The sequence below is a fragment of the Pholcus phalangioides genome, unplaced genomic scaffold (assembly GCF_987345545.1).
Source record: "Pholcus phalangioides strain wild (caught in Gottingen) unplaced genomic scaffold, Ppha-v1.0 ptg000039l_1, whole genome shotgun sequence".
In the NCBI taxonomy this organism is placed as follows: domain Eukaryota; kingdom Metazoa; phylum Arthropoda; class Arachnida; order Araneae; family Pholcidae; genus Pholcus; species Pholcus phalangioides.
This window is the reverse complement of record NW_028301625.1, coordinates 5,284,830-5,310,697: the sequence shown is the minus strand read 5'-3', so window position 1 is coordinate 5,310,697 and position 25,868 is coordinate 5,284,830. Positions and strand designations below refer to the sequence as shown.

General features: G+C 34.6%; 1 protein-coding gene across 2 annotated transcripts in view; it reads right to left on the bottom strand.

The window, feature by feature from the left end:
- Positions 1-12,691: 12,691 nt before the first annotated feature.
- The window catches only part of LOC149065483 (protein KTI12 homolog), a 45,339-nt gene continuing 32,162 nt past the window's right edge, over positions 12,692-25,868 (bottom strand). For both annotated transcript variants that reach the window (XM_089253601.1, XM_089253602.1), the window contains exons 7-8: positions 16,276-16,403; positions 12,692-13,109 (exon numbers count right to left, since the gene is read on the bottom strand). In XM_089253601.1, the coding sequence (XP_089109727.1) occupies positions 12,965-13,109; positions 16,276-16,403 (273 nt within the window). In that variant the 3' untranslated portion in view covers positions 12,692-12,964. The remainder of the gene's footprint in view (positions 13,110-16,275; positions 16,404-25,868) is intronic.

Genomic DNA, 25,868 nt, shown 5'->3' with positions numbered 1-25,868 from the left:
CAGACTGCCGTTAAAGTAAAAAAAATTATGATTAACTTTTATATTTACAGTGTTATTCGCCGCCTTCCCAGATATTATTCTTACAAGTAGAGGAATATGCAAAGTGAGTAGGACAGAGTGAGTAAGCGTCCAGCGAAGCAAAGCAGCACTCATTTCCATCGAGCTTATATTTGGAGGGAGTATGACGTCAGCGGTCTCCGCGGCATGTTCACGATATCTACAGACAAAATGTTCGGAAGCCCGTATTCTGTTCCCTGATTGGTTAATTTAGTAGAGGGTGGTCAGGCCTGGCCATTTATCGTTGGCGACAAAATAATAACGTTAGCAAACATCCTAACATAAATACCACGGGAAAAAAATACTTGAAGCGGAATAGCAAATATTGAAAAGAAAAGCCCCCTCCCCCCGTTTTCATTGGATTTTTTGTGATATGAATATTGATTTCCAAGAAATAATCATTTTTTTCATTTCATCGCTTTTTCTCTTCCTTCTTTATTGTGTAAAAAGGAAAAAAATATGTGGATATGCAAACGAAGGAACAGATGCGCCACGTTAGGAAAATACAAACACCTGCATGATTAAGTTTTTTTACGTTTCTGTCGACCGGAAATGGTCCTATTCGGTTCACGCGGGTTTATTAGTGCAGATTATATAATGAAAAAAAAATTCCCTCCCCCAAGTTGAGGGGTGGGGTTATTTAATGTCTGCTTTGCCCAAGGCCATGGTCCTCACATCCTGGAGCAGGGCTTCCTAGGCTGGGATATTTCACGGGCCCCTATATGATGAATTTATAACGTGAAAAATACTGAGAAGCATCCCAGGCCATCTCGTCCATATTCCTGGGCCGCAGGGTTGGAGATCTGTCAGCCCCACCCTCGTGCGGGCCAGGGCCCTTGCAAAAGTTGGTTCCTTAGGTGTATACCCCGAGCAGGGCCGCAACTAGATACTTTGTCAACCGGGGCAAGCCGGCATTTTGACGCCCCCTCTGGTTCAGCGCCCGGGGCACCTGACCCACCTGCCCCCCCCCCCCCCCAGTTGCAGCCATGGCCCCACATCCTGGAGCAGGGCCTCTAGGCTGGGATCTTTCATGGGCCCCCCCCCCTGTCAGACTTTCCATGGGTCCTTGTATAGTTAATTTATAGCGTGACCAAACTTTATTATGGGCCCTTCAGCAGTGAATTTGTAGCATGAAGGGAAATGATCGTCCCGGGCCCTACCTAAACTTGCGGGGCCATGGCGACCATTATACATTGCATATCATCGTGCCCTTCCCCCAGAACTTGTCTACGTATGCCTTACACGCAGGGCCGGGCTTAGGAATTTCGCGGCCCGTTGCAAAAAAAAAATTTTGCGGCCCCTCCAAAAAAATTTATGCACAGTCGATCCCCAACTTGTAATTTTTTAGACTTCCGAAAATAAAATAAAATTTCCCCTTTTAAATCTTGGAGGGGGGGGGGGGAATTGTTCAGGGAGAACTCATTTTATTATGCTTATTTTTCCACTATTTCAGGAACGCGTTGATAGTTGAGATCGTTATCAAACATGGTACATTGAGAGGAAATTGCGTTTTAATTAATTTGATAAAATTTATAAATGACTTATAATAACCTACTTGGTCCACCTGCTTACATTTCATCGTGGCTCGAATCATATTGAACAGACATACATTTCTGACATTTTTAAAGTGTTTCATCATCTTTGTCAAAGATATGTTACAATTCGATAACTTTTTCGAATCTTTTATTGTTGTGTTTGCTCAACTAATGTAAATAATAGTAGTAAAGGAATAGAGTACTGGGATTCACAAAAATAAAGTGTATTCCATTTAACGTTCCCACTTGGAAAGTTCTCGCTGCGTACGACTTATTTTCGTAATTCTAACTTTTACTAGCACTTGAAATTTCCCATTTAAAGTGTTTTCCCGCCTACAACGTTGTTTTAAGACGAGTTTTTAAAAAACGGGATTCATTATATATGAGCACTCCGATTTTATTACTTGTTTAAAACCAAGAGTTTTTTGCCACAAATAATATCCAAGATTGTAATCTCAATATTTGAATATTCAAACTTGAAATTCAGAAAGATGCCCTTGTATAAGTTGTCGAATATTAGCAACGCTACTGCAATCAGTCTAAACCTCAGATATAATTTATTTAATAGTTGGCAAACACATTTTCTTATCAGAGAATGAACTATTGGGCTGCAAGCAACGTCGCCTACATCCTAAATTTTTAGACCTTTGTGCTCTTAAATGTTTTTATGCATGGACTCCCTGTTCATGAAAAATATCTCTAATGTCGGTACTGTACTAAATGAGTAATTAGATTGAGAAAAAAAAATCAGAGGAAGAGACGTCTTACCTTTTTTTTTTCGAAAGCTCAGTTCTAAAAATTGTCACGATTTAGAATTCGTACATTGTATATCCGTCTTCCGGGATATATGAGAGAATTATTCTCAGATGGTGGCGTTAGGAAATTTCGAAGAAGCTTTCAAGCCTCCCAAGCAGGGCAGTAACTAGGCTGGGGCAACCGGGGCACTGCCCCAAGGGCCCCGAGCCGAATGGGGGGGACTTAAAAAATTTACATTTATTTTGATTAATAGAAACCCTTTCAAGAAGGGCTCCAAAGAAAAGTCTGCCCCGGAAAGGCACACTACGGCCTTGCTTCCTAGGAAAACATCATGACAGTTCTCAAGAAGGTATGCAATTAACACTCCGAAGGACAGTCGAAGTCGTCATCTAGAGATATCCATGTCACAGGCTACTATAACTAATGGAAACACCACCGGATGAAACTACATATTGTGAGCACTATTTGTACCTTCAGACCAGATGGTAACTCCAATGAGAGGGGAGGTTGTCATTGGGAAAAAATTATTAGATTTCTTTTGCGGTGTCCCTTTCGTTTGATGTCCTAAGCATGTTTTTTTCCTTGGTTGATGCAGCCCTGTTATATCTTTAATAGCAGAAAAAATAAAGGCCAGACTTTTTTCAGGGGTAAAGAATGTGACCACTTGCATACACTCTTTTCCTGTTTGAAATAACCTAATGCCATACCTAATAACACTAAAAATGATATTATAGGGCTTCTAACTGAAAGCCTCCTTTCACAATCAATAATAGTTTGATAGGGGAAAAATTAAATTTTAATCAAAAATTTCCAAATCATCTGCTGAGAAAGAAAAGGGTTTCTTCCGGAAGAATTGCGGTCCCTGAAATTTTGAGGCCCGGTGCGACCGCACCTTTCGCACCCCCCTAAGTCCTGCCCTGCTTACACGGGTGGAACAGTGTCATCTTAACACAAACTCACCCGAGCCTGGCGGGATCGTCTTCAAATTTTCTTTAGTATACATGTAAATTCATAGGCAGACCATTTTTAGTCAGGTAGGACCTCAGAAAAATCTTGGCCAGACATCCACCCGCGTCTCAGGTAGCTGTTTAAGATCTCTTACATAGCCAGAAATTTTTTCTGCGGGGAGAGAGAAATCTACCCCTTTCAATGACCTTGCTTTGACTACACATAGCATAATGTTAATTCTTGAAGTGGTTTCCAATTGGGCTGTTGGACAGCACTTTTGGGTGCTAGCAAGCAACAGGCGAGATGAGTTTTAAATCATTAATCTATAGGGAAATTCAAAGGCATCTCGTTACAGCCTTCGCTCTCTAGACCATTTCATCACCCCCTCAGAAGTTATTGGTAGACAAGGAGGAAAAAATTTTAAGTTTGGGAAACTGGGCTGATCACTTCTCCATGGTGTCAGAAGTGTTTCAATCATGTGGGTGATTGTCTTGAGCTTCACATAGGAAATTTTTTATTTCTGAATCGATTCAGGAATTTATTCTAATAATTAAGGATTCTCATCAATTTTGGAATTATCTCTATCATTAATTCTGAATTTTCGATTAGTTTTGGAATAATTTCTTAACTGAATTTTAGATTTCTTTCATTCATTCCTAGAATTATTTCTTTCATTTATTTTAGAACTATTTCCTTCATTTATTCTAGAATTATTTCTTTTATAAATTCCGAAATTACAGTATTTATTTCTTCTTGCATAAATTCTGAAATTACTTTTTTTCATTGATTTCGAAATTATTTCTTCAATTAATTCTCTGGAATAAATCGTTTTTCAATGTTTTCAACTATTTTCAGAAAATGATCAGCGGGCCACACGTTGAAGACCCCTGGTATAACGGAAAGGCTATATAGTACTTACTATAGCGGTTTCTTTGTTTGTCACATCTTTTACTCTAAAAACAACGGTTTTTCTCTCCTCGTCATTTCTGATTACTTTATAACAGTAATTACTAGGAAGATCCTCCATTGCGATCAATGTGATTTGGTCCTGAGAAGCGCATTTTGTTAAATTCATAAAATTAAGCGTAAGATTAAAAATTTAAAAGATAAAAATCGAAAAGGGGAAAAATAAAGCGAGAAAATTTGCCGAGAGAAATGTGTAAAGAACGTGATGGTAACCTTTCCCAGCAAAATTTCCTCCAAAAATTTACCTTTTGACTAGGCTGACCATATTTCCTCGAGGGAAATATGGGATATTGAGATTCCAAGTACGGAAAAATACGGGACATCGCCAATTATCGCCAAAACCGAACAAAGTTACTAAATATTGTTTAAACGGAAAAATCACAATGGCGGCAAATGAAGCGTTACTGCAAATTGCAGTGGATTAAAATGAATTTCACGAAAAAAACGTTCACCAAGACAAATGTGGGAGATTAACATTTTCATTCATAGTTGTAATTATCATAATATAATTTATTACTTGCAAAATAATTTCAATCATTGACTTCAATAAGGAATAAAAATTCAAGTAGGCTTCGTGTAAAATACGGGAAAAACCGGGACACTTTTGTCAAAAAGTCGGGACGGGCCAAAAATACAGAAAATACCGGGACTGTCCCGGGCAATACAGGACATATGGTCACCCTACTTTTGATTAATTTTTCCCACGCATTCCAAAAAATGTGCTGCCACCTACCGGTGAAAAATTAGTCAAGTATTTTACAATAGAAAAGTATTGCACTACATTAATATTTTTTATTTTTTTCAAAAAATTATTTTGCTTGATGAACTCTCAAAATTTCCCACAAATGCTAAGAAATTTCCCTCTTGGCCAAATTTTGGCGAATTTTCCTCACGAATATGGGAAATTTCCCACGAGTTACCATCACTGATAAAGAATGACACGACATGGAAAGAGAGACTAGCCAAGCAAATGGAAAGTAGCCAAACAGACAGCGCTCCGGCAACCTTCGTTTCGCCCAATCAAGGCGCAGAATCTGGACTCTCGAACATTTTGTAGATATGGTGAACTTGCGTCTCCGCGTTGGCAGTGCTGAGAATGGTGTCCCCCAACAGCTCCGTCGGAAGATCACGTGATTCGGTGGAAACAAACACGATAACCCATAGAGATCAATGTTAAAATTGCCGATTTTAGCATAGAAATGCGGAAATTTAGTGGGGTTTTCCGCCACATCAATAATTTTAAAAATTGAATTGAATTTTTGATTTTCGAAATATTGAGTTCGAGAAAAGAAATAATTTTTCCAGAATTAATGAAAGAAATAATAATTTTTCCAGAATTAATGAAAGAAATAATTTTTCCAGAATTAATGAAAGAAATAATAATTTTTCCAGAATTAATGAAAGAAATAATTTTTCCAGAATTAATGAAAGAAATAATAATTTTTCCAGAATTAATGAAAGAAATAATTTTTCCAGAATTAATAAAAGAAATAATTTTTCTACAATTAATGAAAGAAATAATTTTTCTAGAATTAATGAAGGAAAATTCAAGAATTGATGAAAGAAATTTTTTAGCATTAACGAAAGAAATTATTCCAATATTAATGAAAGAAATTATTCCAATATTAATGAAAGAAATTATTCCAGTATTAATGAAAGAAATTATTCCAGTATTAATGAAAGAAATTATTCCAGTATTAATGAAAGAAATTATTCCAGTATTAATGAAAGAAATTATTCCAGTATTAATGAAAGAAATTATTCCAGTATTAATGAAAGAAATTATTTAATCTTTTTTCATCTTTAGATGAGTTCTCTTTTTCTTTTTTTTAATCTTTAAAACCCAATATTTAGAGACCGAACTGTACATTTCTGTGGGCAAACGAACTTTGTTTTCACAGAGTCACGTGGTTTCCTTGCATTTGATGTCTAAGCCATCGCGGCGGCTGGATGCTCCCTCGAGTAATATAAGCTCGATGCTCATTTCAGATTACTGAAAGTGTTGGAAAAAAGACAGTGTTCAGCACACATCCCTTCAAGAAGAAGGTGGGTGCATCTTCTTTGGAGGGCTGTTTTAGAGGGTGTTTGTACAGTGGTCTGGAAGAAAAAAAGAGAGGGTTCCTCTTCAAAGAGCCTCCTATTTACCACATCTAGTAGGCTTTGGGTCTTTCCGTGACTGGAGGCTGCTGCACCCTTCCCAGCTGACCACAAAGAACATTTCAATAGTTCAATTTCGGCACCTTTTAAAAGTAAAAAGACAGAACATTCTCCAACGCAGGATTTCTGAGTACGAGAGGGAAAAAATCATGTTATTTTAACGACGCCCGTCATATGAGTGATGTCCTGCTATAGAATGAGTAGACAGGATGATAAAAATAATCTTCTGCAACAAAGATTCTTTTATTTGCACCGGTCGGGGCTTTGGTGAAAGTCTTTTGGCTATGGTTGATCATCTGGGGAAATAGGCTACAGGTAAAACAGTGTTAAATGTGGCTATAAATCGAATGGATGAATTCGATTACAATGATTTTATTAAACCTGTTTGGGAACCAAAATGGGATGAAACTGGCTTATCTAGAACAACATCCGTTCTCATGGTACTGTAGGCGGGGTCACGCGGTTCCGTTTACTGGTCCTATAAGGACAGCTCTCCTCATGTGACATTTTCCTGGAAATTTAAATAAATTTTGTATCAGAAATATGCAGCGGATGCGGGCCTTATGTTAAGTAACCTGTAGAATTGACATTTTGTTCATAAACAAAATGTCAAAATGCATACGTTCATGTGGTTCTTATTCCAAGAAATACGGTACTTCATTAAACTGCACGACTGAAATAAAAAAATATAGGCTACTCAATATCTAGACTCTAGAAACAAAAGACCACAATGAAATATATATTAGTTATTCTATATAAAAAATTAATTTCAACTCAGTAAACCCCATGTTAATTCACATTTAGAATCAATTTGATATAATAAATTTGATTATTTAGACCTGAAGAATTGAAGTTTTGGAAAATTATCTGGAAACTGATGAACATACAAAGTTTTGGAAAATGAATTTTCGTGATGCATTTTTGGTCACTGATTTTAAATGGCTTGGCTCATTTTTGACTATCATGTAAAGATTTTGCACAAAAATTGATTTCGGTATCACAGGTGAAAATCTATAAAATATGTATTATTCTAACCTTTTAAATACCAAATTAACTTTTCAAAGAACTTTTTACATTATGTTTGTATCATTATATTTTTTTATTATGCTTTTTTTTATAGCTTTCAATATAAAAGTAGCATAGGGAAAAGAACAAGAATGGAAGGAACAGAAGCAGTTTAATTAATAAGAATTTCCATGTTTGTTAAGTATTCACTGAAATACTTGAATTCGAAAATCGGAGGAAAATTGGAAAAAAACTGACGGACAACGCTTGTTTCCCAACTTTTCTCAGATTTTTGAATTCAGATATCTCTGGGAATATTGCACTTAGAAACGTAGCAATTTTTTTTGTTGGCATCAGAAGAGACAGTGTAACAACTTTCTAATTCGGTTTTTGGGCACAGGGTGTCCATATAAAGAATTAACTTTTTTTAATAATTATACAATCCCTTGAAACATGAATGACGTAGCTGAAATTCCTGACTTCGCACATTTACATTCCGCCAGAATGACTTTAATATCGGTCACCGTTTCTTGCTATTCCCATTTTTAAAACCGTCAGGCGATTGTTGGACACTATATTCAAGCATTTAAATCACACGAGTGAACAAACCACTCGCGGGTCCCGTTTAGAATTTTAATCGGTACACGAAACAACTTTGAAAAGTATTTCATTATTTCAGAATACACTTTAGAACGTGCGGTTAAAGATAATAAGTATAGAAATTTGGTAATGAATTATTTATTTTGTTGTTACTGTAACCAAGTACACAGCAAGTATCTCAGCACCATTGCCTGGTGCTGAGATACTTTCATATTCGAATGTATGCAAATTAAATTCGAATTAAATTTATCAGTGTTTTTCATCGATGTGTAGATGCCTGTGGGCCGGAGGTTGAGCACCCCCCCCCCTCCAGTTATGTGACAATCATTTTGTATCGGAATAGGATACGAATACAGGACAGAAAAGCAAAATTTAGGCGCAACTATGTACAGTACCACTTTTTGTCTTTTGTTTGTTTATGGTAAATGGCTTATTAGTAATGGGGGTGGGGGGAGTAAAAAAGTTAGACTGAAATGGGAGGGGACGGCAAAATTTGTATAGCCCACAAGCAGCAAAAACATAAATACGGCCCTGCCCACCCCCATGACATCACTCATATGACGGGCGTCGTTATAATAACAGGATTTTTTCCTCTCGTATTCAGAAAACCTGGGTTGTAGAATGTTCAGTCTTTTTACTTTTAACTCTTTAACTACCAGAGGGGTGAAAATCGATGGACCCTAGAATTTCGAAGAGCTTCTTCGAGACAAATTTCTTGCCCCCCGTATTTATTTCTCCTATTCTTTTGCACATTGTAGAATCTTTCTCGACAATGACCGGATGACTGGTGGAAAGCAAAGTATTTCAACGTCCCTTCTCCGACCAAACAAAGGCCAAGTTTTGGCTACTTATGCTATTTGCCATCACCAACTTCGCCATCAACGACATTTTGTGACAGCAGAAATTGGATTAAACTTATTAATCGATAAAGTTTTACAAATCTGAGTGTACAAAATACTCTAGAAAGAAGATCTAGAAGATCTCTACAAAATATTCTACGAGCTACTCTTGTTTTAAACAGAATATGGATCAAGACAAGATGGCGAAAACGAGAAAAATTGTAAAGCTTAAAAATAATATAAACTAATCACATTTCAGAATAGTGTGGACATTATCTATTCAAGAAGATTGCAGATAACTAGTAGCATGTCTGTTAGTAGAAGACAGAGTTTAGACTATAAAACATCCCACAAATATTTTGTCCTTATTTATCGCACAATGGAACTCAATACCAGACGCATTGGTGGTAAAAAAAAAAAGGTGCCCTGGGAAATACACGAGAATAAAGGGAGATTTTCTGTAATTCAACACCTTTGCATTTCCCAACAAAGTACTTATAAAGATGTTTTAATTACATGCCACTTGGGGTCGGCTAACTTTTCAGTCCAAGGAGCCCCAAACCTGTCCTTCACAATAACTCAAAACTTATTCACAAGCCAAAGAGTTTTTTTTTTTTTTTTGCAAATAAACTACACTGTATTGTTCTTTTCTTAGATGTACTAAAGAGCCACGTGTACGTTTCCACAGAGCCGTAGTTCTCCACTCCCAATCTATGAATCAATAAAAAATAATCCTCTTTTTTGAAAAGAATTTTAAATGCCGTGTTTTCAGATAAGTAAGGACCTCCCAAATTCCAATTGCAGTAGGAAATCATTCAAATCACGTTGAAGCCGAATCTTTTTCACCATAAGTCTTTCTATTTCCTAGAATAAAGTCTTTCTTTTGCAGAGTCCTGCCCAGAGGCGAATATTTTCCTTAATCCAGCCTTCTTGTTTTGATACAAACAGAACGAGAGCTAAAAATGAAAAGAGAGGTCCAAACACACGAAAAAGCAACAGGATAACAAACAGCACAACAAACCGATGGTGAGAGCCACAACCCAAATTCCACTATTGTTATAAGCATATATGTATTGGGGTAGTATAGGCCAGGCCAATTTTTCTTGGAACTCGCCTGTATAAAAGCCCTTACTTATCTTCTCATACATCTATCGCCGACTTTGTGGTAGTGAATTCTTCAAGCATCTCAACCTCTCTGTCAAGTGGATCAGAGGCTGAAAATGTTGGAGACAAGGAGTGGTGTTTATCAAAATCATTCTAGTTTTCTTATCACTAATTTCAAACCGGCGGGACAGTGTTTCTCAAGGTGTGATATATCGGTCATTATGCAAAATTGCCTACCAAAATGGTCTATTATGTATAATCACCAGATTTATTACATTTACCGTAACATATATACTACATGCAATGAATACGAAAACCCATTTGCTGATGAGAGTGGAAAAAAACAAGAACAAGATGTTTGTGCCAGATATGGAACATTTTTGTCCTTGACACGGTTATTATAATATGCCAGTGTTGTGACTCGAAGAAACGATAAAACACTTTCCTAGCACAAGTGAAAATTGCCCACATGTAAGAAGTGTTTAAGTATCCCATATTTTACTACATACTAAAATCCCTCCCACGGCTCCGTAGGGATATCTTGTTTCTATGAACGGCTGAACAGCATTTATTCCTGACTACAAATGACACATATATGCCTCTAATTTCTATCTCTTCCAGGAGAAGCACTGCAATTCTTAATTCAATTAAGGCTAGCCGTGTCCACCTAAGGTAACCAGATCCTGAAACTTGGAAAGGAGGATGCACGACACTATAGCCCCGTTCACATGGGAAATAGAAAAGCGGGTTTAAAACCTGTTTCAAGAATTTTCACCAATGACTGCTCCCCATTCCCTTCCTTACGAAGGAAAAAAGTCGTCAAGCGGGTGCTAGAACTCCCAATGCTACCACAATATTTGCACATGTGAATGGGGCTAATAATATACACACCTGATTATAATAACAGAAAATGTTTTTGAATGTTTTTGATTATAACCTATTTTATTTCAACAACCTTGTCTTGCACATTTGCAGGTATATTTGCATATTATGGATTTATACATACTTGCATTCATAGCAAATAAATATTTTTCCTCATATTTGTGCTGTTATAAAAATTTTGGAAAACATACTGATATTACTTTCATTAAAGTTACTTTTGTAATTCATTTCACTTAAAAAGACGGATTTATACATGATTTCAAAATATTTACGAAGCAAAGTTATCAAAAAAAGGTTCCTTCACACCTTAAATTGTTTAATTACATTTATATGTCTTTCGCTTGACAAATATTCATAAATGAAATATATAAGGAATATTTTCATAGGTCGGGATTACAGTACATAAGTTTTATAAAAGAGATTTTCTAAAACTTTTATACTGTAATACCAGCCTTAGGCAATCATGACTGGCATTAAATTATATATATATTCAACTTCTGTGCTGTAAGGTCATGGTTCATGAATATGCAGCACGATATAACCCTGCCCACAGTATTCCATGCATGTGTAAAAGTGTTTACAGCAACAAAAAAACATTGAGAATCAAAGAGCATCAGAGAGGTTGCCACCTGATGAAATGAGAAAATTTAGTCATTGCAAACTGGGAATGAAATAAAATTTGAGAACTGCAAAGTCATTTCATATCAGAAGCACACCATCAGTCCTGCTTCCATGGAGAAGCCATCAAAATTTTTAAGTATAGCAACAACATAAATCAAAAGAAGATTATGAAGTGAATCTCACTTGGGCCCCATGACTCCAATGGAACAGAGAGCCAAGATATGACTCCGCCCGAGAAGAAATGACACCAATAATCAATTACCATCAGAATTTACAGGCAGCCACCATAGAGACATTTCTAGCCAAGGCAGCCAATATAAAACGCTTTTGCACATGATCAAACACTGGACAGGTTTATATATAACTTGGAACTGCAAAGACCATCTTGTTATTGAACATGCAATATTAGCCCCAAGATATTCAAGTTCAATTGGCTGATGATTAGGAAAACAACAGCATATACCCTGAGTGGCCCTTTTATTATGACCACCTGGCAGTTTTAAACAAATGAGCTATGGCTTCACACTGCTGCCACTAGAGGGCTAGGCTAATACAAAAAAGGAAAGCTTAGTTTCTGAGATAGCAGTATAGGTGAACTGTTTGTGAGATTGGGGGAGGGGAAAGGGGGGGACATGATTCGATGGACATTTCGACTTTGAACATGGGATGATTGTAGGAGCTTGGAGTCATAGTGTATGTATGAGATTATGATGAATTAAGATGGCCAACAAAATATTGATGAGGTGGTCACAATAAAGTGTATTAATGCCACTCAGTGAATTGAGGGAAAAACTCGAGAGCAAATTCAAAACAGTTCATTAAAACTTTTATAAATTCTGAGTTTCACTCCTATTTTCCAATCAGAGAATTATACAATAAATGACATACCTAAAATGAGCATGTCATTTGAATGCTTTTTCTAAGTGAAAGTACGGTAGAACAGCATTATAACGGACAAATAATGACTGAAGGTTGTCCATTGTAATGAAAGTCCCATTTTAGAACAAATAATTTTTATAGAGGTGCAATGTTACATGGTGTACATCAATGAAAGTACAGTAGTTAGCTGTAAAAAATGTTTATTATATACCAAATAAGAAACAGCCTTCAATATAGGTTGAATTGAAAAAGATGTGTACGTATATACTGTATTAATTGTAATTTTTCTAGCTGGTGAGTGGTACGATCATGCAGCGCATCAATATTTATACACAACAAAAAAAACACTGATCGATGTTTAATCACTTGCTTGGAAATGTTTTTAAATGAATCAGTACTTTTTTAGATACTTAAACAAGTTTTAAACTCGTCAGATGAAAATCAGTTTTAAAAATTTTCTAGCTGTCCGTTATAAACAGGGTTCGTTATAGTGAGGTTCTATTGTATGTTTCTATCATCAATGGTTCAAAAAATAAACAATGTATAAGGATAAGATGCTACACCCCTGAATACAGCATTGGCTGTAAGCAATATATAAAATTTTCATACTTTTTTTTACAATAATCTATTTATATATTGGACAAATAATGAAACAATTTCATCACTGCAGCATGTTGAGGGCTGTCCTTTCACCATATTTATAAACTCTCGTCTCATTGCAACTAATTTTTCATATTCCAAAGGTTGTGCTGAACAGATTTTTGAGCGTGTTAAAGAAATATATATTTTTGATACACAAAAGCAGGTGTCACACATACAGTAGCCACCACATATAAGAATCAACCTAAATCATTACAAGAATCGAATTGGCAAACTGAGAACAATACACTCAATGTAGAAAAATCATTGGTTATAAGAATCAGATTTCGCTTTTAGAATAAGTTTTTTTTTCTTCAAAAACTGCCACCGTTCATTTGAGTGGTGAAAACTTGTAGGATGTATTTGTTATTCACAAGGTTATTTAGAGAAATACTTATAGTAACAATTACCTTTGAGAGAGACTGTTACCATATTGACAGTTACCTTTTCCAACAAACAATGAGGATTACAACTTTGAAGTAGAGCTAGCTTTGATGAATGACAGAACTTATTGGCAAGACATTTATGATAAAAAAAAATGACAGGTAAGAAACCAGTTTAGTCTTTAAGAAAATATTGAAGAGAAATAAATTCAAATTAGATGAAGCCTGATGCATATTGACTACCTATTGGGTACTGTTGTCTAAGGTAGCCAGTCTAATTCCAAAGTCTAGGACCAAATGAAGGAATGGACATATCTCCTCTAGAGAAATGCTCAGATTAGTTGGTTGCTCTTTCTTGATATACCTTTCAGTTCCTCTCTTGTCTCTTGTGATAAACTTTACACACTGATAATGTGGTGTGGTAACACTCTCTGGGTGTGGATTTGTTGTCCTCAACTAAGATTTTTTTTTGAATGATCATATAGAGCTGGACTCACTTAGAACGAACAAATATATTACAAATTTTCACATATACCAGAGTTTTTCTATTTCCCATGAATTTTGTATAGCTTATCAAGACGGTAAGGATATACCTAAGTAAGTATACAACAAATATATTCTGTTCCTTCCAAATTTTTTATAAGAGGGTTTGACTGTATATACACCTTTGAAAAAAAACCTGAAAAGAGCAGAGGATTCTATTTTTATGACCTTTACTTCGTTGAACCCAAATTTGTTGCAGTCCCACCAATAATGTGCACCTATTGAAGATTAATCAACTCCATGGTGTCTCACACATCCATACATGTTTTTGGTATTCTTTTGTTTATTCTATATAACTAACAGGGCAACCTTCATATGGAATATACAATGAAACCTCCCACAATGGCTACTTACGGAACTGAGAAAACATGGCCATTATTGGGAGGTTACCGTTGTTAAAAAGTTGAGTATTTCTAAGAATTTTTTTTTTTTCATTATGTGTAAAATTATAACAATCCATACTGTAATTAACTAAAAGTTTAGTCAGTACATGATATTTTGCATTGAAGATCGCTAATTTGTGATTAAACTGTTTTTCTGCCGTTAAGTTCATTTGAATGACAGCTAGGTTCTAGGTATGAAATGAAACTGGTTTTGGCAAAAAAATTATAATGTTATGAAGAAAAGTGTGAAGTACTGTGCTATGATCCAGGATTTAAGCTACAGTCGCATTTTTTGCAAAATGCGAAAGAAAATCTTAGAATGTGAAAGTAGTAGTAGCTACTTTCGCAAAAATGCGTACAGGAGGTTCGTTTCGAAACGAGTAGACATCCAACCATCAATCATTAGCATTGCAGCATTTTGCTAAAGCTTTTCCCCCCATTTTCGCTTTTTTGCTAAAGGAATTTTTTTATCTAGCTTAAACCCTGCTATGATCCTTGTATTCGCCAAGATGCTTAAAAAAAAGAGATCAGACTCTTTTTTTTTTTTTGATACTTGCAGTTATTTTTTGTTGTTATCTAGACCAGTATTTCCAAATGGTACTTACGCGAGCACTCTTGGCCAAAGAGCATGGAAATTAAATACTCCCTGGGCTATGACATAGCAGCTCATCATATTTTATCACTGATCCCCACTTTTTTCCTGAAACGTGTCTAGAACACAAGCTAGTAAATATTTGCAGAACACTGGGATCTGCAACCAGATTTTGAAAGCCACCAACATGGGGAAAATCTATACAGCAGACTCTCTATGATGAGGTTTCACTAACGTAGATACTCAATTGTTTCATCTGTGAAACCAAATCTTTGGGCAGTTTAAATTTTAGGCTATTGCCATCCAATGTACGATGTTAAGACCAAATTCTGGGAGAATTTTCCCAACTTTGTATGATCTAGCTGAATAGAATAGAACAGCCATTAGTTTATTCAAAGGGTTGTGCAGTCATTTTTGCAGGGTGGTGGAAGTTATTTTATCTAAAAATTTTATCAATGATTCCTACATTGTATCCTACGTCTATGGTGAAGGAATATCTCCCATACTCAGTGTAGGCATTGACCTTTATTACAGACAAGTGAGGAGAACACTGGAAACACATGTTGATGAACCCACAAGATTTATGAGATAACACGAAGTTGATTGATTTTTAAAAGCTGCATTGTTGGCCACCAAATTTTGGTTTGACAAAGCAAAGGTCATACAAAAAGTGAAATTCCCTGCTCTGAGATTTTTTTGAAGGTGCACATATAAAATCATTCATAAATATCTCAGTTAATGACAACAAATCCACATCTGATATTCCTTCACTACGGATAATGTTTATCGAAAGAAAAACTAAAAAATATAAAGAAAGAGTGACTAATCAAAGCATTTCTTCAAGAGTGGGGTTGGACTTATCACTTTCTTTATTATTAGAGCATGCCCTTCTCTTGAGTATTTGCCTTTTCGCTATCCTTTTATTTTTCTTAGCTACTGAAGAAGGAACTTGATATAGTTCCGAAACACATCTAGCTGTTGTTCTCTTCATATTCTGGATTTTTCTCACATTGTTTCTCTATGTATATAGCGTATGCAAATTGCCATGCTGTGACATGCACATCTGGCACTGCAGTCCACCCACACATAAACCGGAATCAACCTGGAAGCACTGCTGCTCTTTACCCCACTCTGTCATGGCATACGCCACTAGATATCATCATTTCATTCAGTTTTCAACATTTGAACTCAACTGGTTGTTTACCTTTGACCACAGTACTCATTAAGTAGCCAAAAATGCACCAGGTTTTCTCTAATTTGTTTTTAAAAACATTGCAAATTTTATAATTTTTTCTTCTTATATTGAGGCGAAGTGTTATTGTTTCTCATTCACCAATATTGAAAGAATTTTTTTTAAAGATAATAAACAAAAACATTAAGGATATTACTTCTTTTGTCCCAGGAATTAAGATGACTTCATCATTTGATTTTGATTGAGCTTCAGTGATAGCATTCACGGTGTCCATTGTATGCTTATTCAACAGATTAAAAAAATTGTCCGAAGATACCACTGTCTAAAAATTCAGAATGAAAAATTTTTCAATGCACAAATTACACACATATGCAACTTTTTCAGCTGGTATACAAAAGATTATATAGGATGTTGGTAAATTTTTTCAATAAAATAAGAGAGGTGATAGTCAAGGAAAGCTCGAGAAAAATCTCAATGTTCACCCACTTTAGACTCCATCAATTTTTTCTTCCCTGCCCAACACTGCCTTAGACAATCCTTATCTACCACCTCTCGATTCATGTCCTCTCTGAAGTCATTGATAACTATTTACAAACAAATATCATTTTTCTGGATTTCTCCAAAGCATATGATAAAGTTCCCTATGAAAAAATTATTTTCAAACTTTTTAAACTTGTTCTGAACATTCAAGTGCTCAAATTGTTGGAAACTTTTAAACAATTTGTTCCAATTACCTCATTAAAGTAATTTGTTTCGCAAACAATTTGTTCATGTTGAAGACCATAACTCCTTATCTGCTATCATAAACTCTGGTACTCTTCAGGAATTGGTCCTCTCACCATTATTATTCTTAATATACATTAGCAATCTCCCAGAAATCTTAAACTGCACCACTAGATTCTTAGCTGACAATTGTGTAATTTAACATACCATCAATGATGAGCTTGATCATGAAATTACTTACTTAATCTGAATTCCATCTTTTTTTTTTATAAATAATGTTATCAGCACGTATTCCCAAGAGATTTTTACGATCTGTCCAGGGAATTTGTTAGTGTTAGTATACATCCATGCCGGAACCGAGATTCGAACCCAGACCTGCACAGTCTGCATGACATATGTCTCTCAAAAAATCAAAAACAGTTTTCTCATGAGAGTGTTTAGTAAAATATTTCCTTCTGAATTTTTATACACTATTAATAACTCAACTATATCCAAAGTTTTTTAATTTACAAAAGTGATGCCTTGGATTACAAATTTTTCAGCCAATAAAGATTTTTTTTCAATTTTTTTTGCCCTGGCTAATGAATATGGATTCAGCTAAAGAACATTTTAGTTGATGTGGATGCATGTGCTAACATAAAACAGACGCGTTGTGATCTAAATTTTCAAGCCAATCAAATTGAATCCAATGAGTAACTGTCATTCCAGTCTGATTAATTGATGTTCAACTTGAAGAGATATTTCATGCAAGATGAATGATTAAGCTCAGAGAAAATGCATAAAAAAAGCCTCAAACTTGAATGGTTTTATTGCATACGATAAAACCAAACTGAAAATGTCTGGACACATTCTAAGAATTTATCTTTTCCATCTGCATGTGTATTAAAGAGAAATGAGTTGAATATATAAAGCACCCCCCAAAAAATATATATAAAATTGGGACTAAGAAGCTCCGAAATTATTCTTGCACGAGGACCTGCATCTGATAAGGGCAGTCTGGGGCAATATCGCCCCTGGTTCAGAGGAGCTAGAAGTATAACACAGGATCCTATGGGTTTGCTTGAGTAAGGGGGGTGATTAGAGAAGAAAAAATTCTGAAGTGGGTGATGAAACAAAAAGTTTGAGAAACTGGTATAAACACATGAATGATGATACTGTCGCTACAACACAGTTGTTACAATGAGTGTCGACTGTATTATGTTTATCTGCTGCAATGATACATTTTACAGAGTCTACAGGTATCTTTAAAAAAAAAGGATTTCAAGCACAACTGCGCAGAAAGAAATCTAATGTATTTCTGTATGGTGAGCAGGGTTGGTAAAAAAACCGTTTTTTTTGGTTTAAACCGGGTTTTTTTGGTTTAAACCGGGTTTTTTTTGTTTTAAATAGTATTGACATTAAAAACAATAAAATTTCTGAAAAATCATTCAAACTTCTAATAATTAATTTTAAAAAAATGTTTATTAATATGATTAACACTATTCCCATATTTAATTAATCAATAAATATTTCTTATATTTTAACAAAAACCAACTTTTGCAATTTAATTATTTTTTGCTTAACTCAATGGATTACTGTGTGTTTGAAAATTCTTTTAATGTTATTATTAATCATATAATATAAAGATGTTTTCTCCAGTTACTTTCAGTATGCTTAATAAGGAAGTTATTTTGCAAAACTAAAATAAAAATTAGGTGACTATAATGCATTTAATGAAGCATAAATAATGCAGATTAATTAACGATGATTTACAATATACAGGGTGATTATAACTAAGGTTCTGATTTCAAAACACTGTAAAAAAAAGAGTGATTGGCAGAATGACTTGAAAATTTACATGAATATTCCTGATGAAATAATTTTATTAAGTAAAGGGGGGGGGGAAACTTTAAAATATAAAATTAATGACATCATCCAACACATGGGAAATTTGCTCGCAGAATGGAAACAATTGCCAGTCATGGCAAAATACCTGATTGGGTAAAAGGCTTATATCCCGAGAGGGACAGAGCCTGGGTCGTGTCTGGTTAGTAGTAGTAGTCATGGCAAAATAACTTAATTATAGCATTACATGATTTCATAATTCATGGAAACATTAAAAAAAGTGAAGTAATTGAACAAATAACTACAACTTACTCAAAAAAAGTTAAATATGTTGTCCACCGTGTTCTGGCTATGAGGTGAAAGCACAAAAATTCTTGTTTAACAACAGATCAGAGTATGGCCTGTCATGATGTGGATGCGCTTGCAATTCACCTTTAATAAATCAAACGCACCCCCACGTTAATATTCCTGAGGATCTTCTAACATATAGAGGATGTGCATGAAGCTTGCAATTCACCAAAGTTTGCAATCTGACCACTGTTCATAACAATTTGAGGTACCCCCACAGCCAGAAGTTGCAAGGGTTAAGGTCAAATGAACTGATGGGCGGCCAATTGTCGTGCAATCCTGTTATTGTCGAAATGGGTCTTCAACAGCTGGTTTGCTAGTATTGCAATGTGCATCTTGATAAAAGTTGTTCTATCCACACACCGATGCCGAGGAAGTGCCGAAATGATGTGGCTGCACACAATAAATTATACTGCTGGCCAAACACAGCATCATCTACTCTTGCACATTTTGCCCTACTTGCACTTTTTTCTTTCGCCAAAGGAAATTCCATTGCTTCAGGAGTATCCATGCAAATTTCCAAGTCATTCTGACCAGTACTTATTGTACAGTTTTGAATCAAAACTTAAATTATAATCACCCTGTATATAGCTGATTATTTTTCATAAATCTGTTACTACTATACAGTAGAACCCTGATTAACTGGGCTTAACAGTGTGTGAAAGCACAAAAAAAACAACTATTGAATATTAAGACAGAGATATACAGTAGGAGATGTGCTACGTCTTATGGGAAAGAAAATGAAAATGTATGTGAACGTAATGGAACTACTAGTACACTAGTCTTTGTCCTTTAGGGACAGCTGTTGTTTTTATTGGATTATAGGACCACCTGTCCCTAGCATGATGGTGTCACTACTGTTGCTGCTGCTTTGTGAAGGGGGAAAGAAACCTTGTGAGATAATACACCACTACATTTAAATATATGATACAATCCTTATTCATGACTTTGGTAAAGATAGAGCATCAGAACGTAGCCAAAGGTTAGAAAATGTGGTAAGAATGAGAAATTTTGGCTTCTGTATATAACTTTAAATAACTAAGATATTTCATATGAAAAAAATATATACATTCAGGCCACTTTTATGAGACTTTTGAAAAAAAAAACCACTTACACCATTTTATGCCATTTAAAGATATGCCATCAAAATATACCCCAAGAATATAAAATGCGATAAAAATGAAAAAGTTTGGCTAATAATGAACCAATATGATATTTTTCAAGGAAAAAATGATATTTAGGCCACTTTTATTTGACTTTTTGAAAAAAACCGAACTGGTTTTTTTAAAAAAACCACTTGGTTAAAACCAAGGTTTAAACCAAACAACCCTGATGGTGAGCATGAGGCCAATTCATAGGTTCCACAGTGGTAAAGTATGCTGGGACTCCACTAGATATGCCACTTCTCTGGCAAGACAAAAATGTCAGAAATGACAACTTGTGCTTGTTGGGAGGGTTTTAAAGTTTCTCTTTCCGGACATTCTGAGTGGAATGTGACACTAAGTTCCACTGCAATAATATCATTCACCTTGATGGGTATGATATTATCAGCCTTCTTACTTTGTTAAAACAGTTTATGAACACCCTGTATCCAGTAATTTCTGATGTTAATGGTGACAATAGAAGGGTCTGTATAACTAATTTTCCTATGTCACAAAATCTGTAACAAATTTTAATTAATTTAACAAGAAATTGAAAATGATTTCATCACAAACTTTTAATGAAAGAAAGCTTTTTTTGTTATATGAAGACTGGACTGTAGTTCATAATACAAGTACTATGATCATTTCTGGTAGATAAGCCACACGAAGAAAATAAGTTTTGATAGAAACACAGCAGCCTTGTAATGGGCTGCATATAATTTTTATTAAAAAGCTAAAAAAAAAGAAAAAAAGAAATTCAACATAACATAGAAATAAAAAGAAATTCAACATAACATAGAAATAAAATGAAATATTGTTAATATCAGGAATTCTGTTTTACACTTACTGTGTTCAATAAAATGAAATATTGTTAATATCAGGAATTCTGTTTTACACTTACTGTGTTATTAATCAGGGAGAGTCATATTTAGAAAAAGTTTGCACTGGTAGTAATAGGAAAAATATAAACCTAGTTTAATCATTGTATAACAAAAATTGACAGTTTTATTTAATTTCAAAAAATTTAACTTTATTTTTTTATTTTTGGTGATAGGGAGCCATATTTTTTTAGCTGTCATTTGAGGGGTCAGTGCAAAAATATTAATTGGAATAATTAGAGATTAATCTGTTTCCGCCTTTTTTTCACATTGTGTTACTACTCATTTGTGATTTACTAGCAAATAAAATTCTCTAATACTTTTGTTACATATTTTGTATGCTTAAATTAACGAATAAAATTAATCAGTTTACAAACAACTTATTTATTGAATTCTGAAAATGGATTTGTTGTTTTTTCTCATCACTCTCTAATTATGTTAGAGATTAATTAGGATACTATATTCAAGTTTTTTCTTCATAGGAGGAAATGAAAGTGTGGAAGCTAAAAGCATTGGAAGCTTCTACACAGTCTTAAGCTATTACAACACATATTACTATATTCCTCTGCATTAGCCAGCACGCCAGTACGAGAGATTCCAAAAAATTCATGAATATTTGGACTCGATGATTGAATTGGCTGATTTGAAACTTTTCTGTTTACTGCATTTTAGGATCCTTTTGGTTTCACAAACCTATTACATTCAGATAGTTTAGGCTTCATGTTTTCACAAATCTTGATTTATTAAAAATATTGTATTTCTTAGCATACTTGTTTGTGTAAATTAGGTAAGTTGAATGGAAATATAAGAATACTGCAAAATATTTTTGTAACAACTTGATTTTACACACATGATCTCAACATGTGTGTAAAATTGGCATAAGCAGCAAAAAAAATGGAAGAATCACACTGCAAAACATGATATTGTAATTTAAAAGTTACAGCATATTTCTTCTATCTTTCCACAAAGTAAAGTATTTGTATCAGGTTGACAATAATTAAATTAGATCAATACGTAAATGTTAAATTTTTAATACAGTTATCAATTTCCTGGGCAAAAAATATTTGCTACAGTGCAAAACCATTATTTTCTTCTGATTCACTTATTTATTCTGTTCTCAATATAATAGATAATAGAATATCTTAACTACTACAATGACATGTTAACACTAAATTCTGAAATGAAACATTTTAGTTTTTAAAAATACCATTTCATCTTTGACATTTTTTTCTCGTCAAAAGAATATGGATTCTTTCCTATTTTTCTTTCCATTTGCATTCCTATGTTTCAAAATAATTCTTCACAATGAAACAAATATGCATTGATAAAAAATTGTTCAAAACAGTGGAATATCAATCATCACTGTATTATCTAACAGTTGTAACATATGGGATAATGGCGCACTTTAGTAATACTAAAAAAGCAGGCATGCATTTCATTCATGTATGTCTGCTTTTTCAGTATTACTCAAGTGCACCATTATCCCATACGTTACAACTGTTAGAACGGTTGCATGCTGGAATAACTTCACAGAGCTGGCGTGATAAATTTCATAATTTTTTTTGTAATAATGATGCAAGTCTCCAAATACAGGAGAATGTCAATATAAAGATGATTTCCTACACTTTGATTCACATTCATACATGATCAAGGGATCATTAAGTGTCCATGTGTCATATGTAATGAAGTACTGAGCAACAAATCACTGAAACAAAATAAGTTAAAGAGGCACCTTGAAAGTAAACACAGTGCTCGAGTGACTAAAGAACTAAGTTTCTTTGAAAGAAAAGAGAGAAAATGGCAAAGCTTTCTGTATCATTACCATTAGGCCCCCGCAGTAATAGTCCTGATTCTAGTCATTTTAATATTATATTTATTTTGTCTTACCTTTTAATTTGTTTCTGAGGTCAATTCATGAGATTGTGTGCCACCGATCGACTGCCATGTATGTTTTGAGTTGTTGCCAGGTTCTGTGTTATATTATCTTTTTGCAATATTATTTTTCTCCTGAGATAATACTCACTCACTCACACAAATCTAATCATAAAGGTGTTTTGCCCATTCAGGCATATGCCAGTGATCTCTCAATCATAGTGATGTACTGAAAGTCAAAAGGCATGCCTTGGCACTGCTTGGGTCTCATTGTCCATTCTATAGTTTGACCGGTGGCTTGGCCGGATAGCTCCCAGTGTGATTCAACAGCATCCTGGTTACATCCAGACTTACATATTGGTACAGTGCCCACATTTTAAACTTGCTAGCCAAAGATTTGGTTAAAACTGATGTAACAAAGTATGTTACAAGTATATTTAAATACTTCCACAATCATCTCTCAAAAGTATGGTATCATGTGTAAGGTGGAAGTGCATTGGTCTTCCTGCAGAGGTATGATGGAATACTTATTGTGATTCTCTTGAGTCTTACGTTAAAAATTCGTCAATTGTTACCAAAGTTTGTGAAGACCTCAGATAGTAATATCTCCAGTGAAATCTTAAATATTGATTCAAAAAGAAATGTCAAGGACATAATTGCAATTCTGAAACCAATAGCTAAAATTAATGATTTTTGTACAAAGAAACAACTGCTCCATAGCTGAATGTGTATCAGCATGGAAAAAGCTGCAATTGAAGATAAAAGAAGCATCAACATCAAACAAAAAATAGGTCTTGTCATCAGAGTATAAAAATATGTATAAGCAATCATTAACAGAGATGCACACTTTGCTGCATTTATTTTATATGTGAACATGCTAACTACAGCCAAATCATTGATGCCTGTGTTGAAAGGATTTTTTTCAAGGTGCAGTTCATTCCAAATAGCGAAACAGATTAAGAGTAGACAAAGATCCAAACTAGTGTTTCTAATGAAGAAAATGAACAATTATTCACATAGGGTAAAATTATTTAATACTTGCTGTAAGATATCTATTCAAGAAGTGTTTTTCCCCCTTTTCTTAATAAAATGTTCTGAAATATTTTACAAATATATGATTCTTTATCTTTAGTTTGCAAATATTTTTTAAATAGTCATTATTTTTGTAAGTTAAAATTTCTTTAATTTTGTATTCTTTAAAGAAAACATAGATTAAGGACTAGTGTGTTAGTAATATATATTTTATATATTTTGTTTAAAAAAATCAATAAAATCAACAACCCTGGTTCGACACTCAATGGACTAATTGACCGACTGTCATCAGGAACGTCTCCGGACTGTCTCTAATTTGACTATAATCCCACTGACGTTGGACTAAGATGCGAAAGATGTGATAAATGTTTTCTGGGTCATCTCAACAAATGATGAAATTGTTCCGATTATTGATTTAATTAATCGTTATGTTTGAGAAAAATTAACTTACTGTGATAACCAATTGCCTGAAAAATGTTATATTTAGAATGCAAATTTTAATATTTATCAGAATGTTTTAAATGAACAAACTGGTTTGTTTCATTGTCATCTGTTCAATGAATAATACTGGATACAATATAACAATTGAACCGGGAAATTCAAAAAGAACTTGATAATCGAAATAAGGCAGTTTTTCTGTCCAGCAAGCCACTCTTGCTTCCTATTATGTAGCTCGGGGAATTGCAAAGAAAAAGAAACTGCACACTATTGCAGAGGATTTGGTTAAGCCAGCAGCTATAGATATGGTCTGCATTACATGTGGTGAAGATTATGCAAAGAAAAAGAATTTTAAAAAAAACCTTTATCCAATGACAATACGCACGCATATTTTTGATATGTCGACAAATATCAAAAAACAAGTTATTTCATCCATCAAAACAACTGGACAGTTTAGTGTGCAACTAGATGAAACCACTGACGTGAGTGAAGAAGCTTAATTAATGGCTTATGTATATGCTGGAGATTTCGAAATGAAAGAATTTCATTTTGTCACCCACTCACTACTAGTACTACAGATGCTGACATTTTCAATCTAACAGACTCATTTTTCAAAGAGGAAGATTTGTCTTTTGATCTTAGTGCCACAGCATCCGTACTGAAAGCGCAGTCTATGCTTGGGGCACACCAATAATTCTGTGCAAGAGTGAAAAAGATAAATTCACAAGTTATGGCATTTCATTGTCTTCTGTACAGAGAAAAATCTTGCACCCAAGAGGCTATCAGAAGATTTGAGTGTTGTTATGAAAGAGATTATTCAAATTGTCAACTTCATAAAAGCAAGGTCACATAATAGAATATTTATACAAATCTGCTTGGAAATGGGCTCTGAATATACACACTTGTTGTATTATTCTGAGGTCAGATGGCTATCTCTAGGAAATGTTTTTCAGAGAGCTGTTGCCCTGGAATTGGAAAGGAAATTGAAATATTTTTGTCAGAAAAAATCATTCTTTGACCTTTCGATTTTCAGATAAAAAATGGATGTTGAAATTAGCCTACCTTTCTGATATATTTGTGGAACTTAATAAGTTATAAGTGCCTCTATTTAAGGCCGTGATCACACCGTAATTAGTTTAGTGGAGAAATTGACAGCTTTCAAAGGAAAGTTGAAATTGTGGAAAAAGAAAATATAAGAAAACAAAGTAGCTTCCTTCCCAAATTTGAGCCTATTTTTTAGAAGATGAAAATACAGGGAGCTAGGTGAAAGCAAAAATGTGATAATTGAGCACATTCATAAGCTATGTCGTGAATTTGATTGCTACATCCCAGAAGATGTGGTGGTGCCCGAGTGGCATGGTGGTAAGATGCTCGTCTATCATCGTGAAGGTTGTTGTCTGGGTCCCGGGTTCGAACCCAAGGGAGGATATAGATAAGATATTTTCCCTAACGAACTCCAGGCGACCACCGATAGACAGCGCCTTCACTTCCAACCCATCTCACTAATGGCAGTAAATTGCAATATAGCGA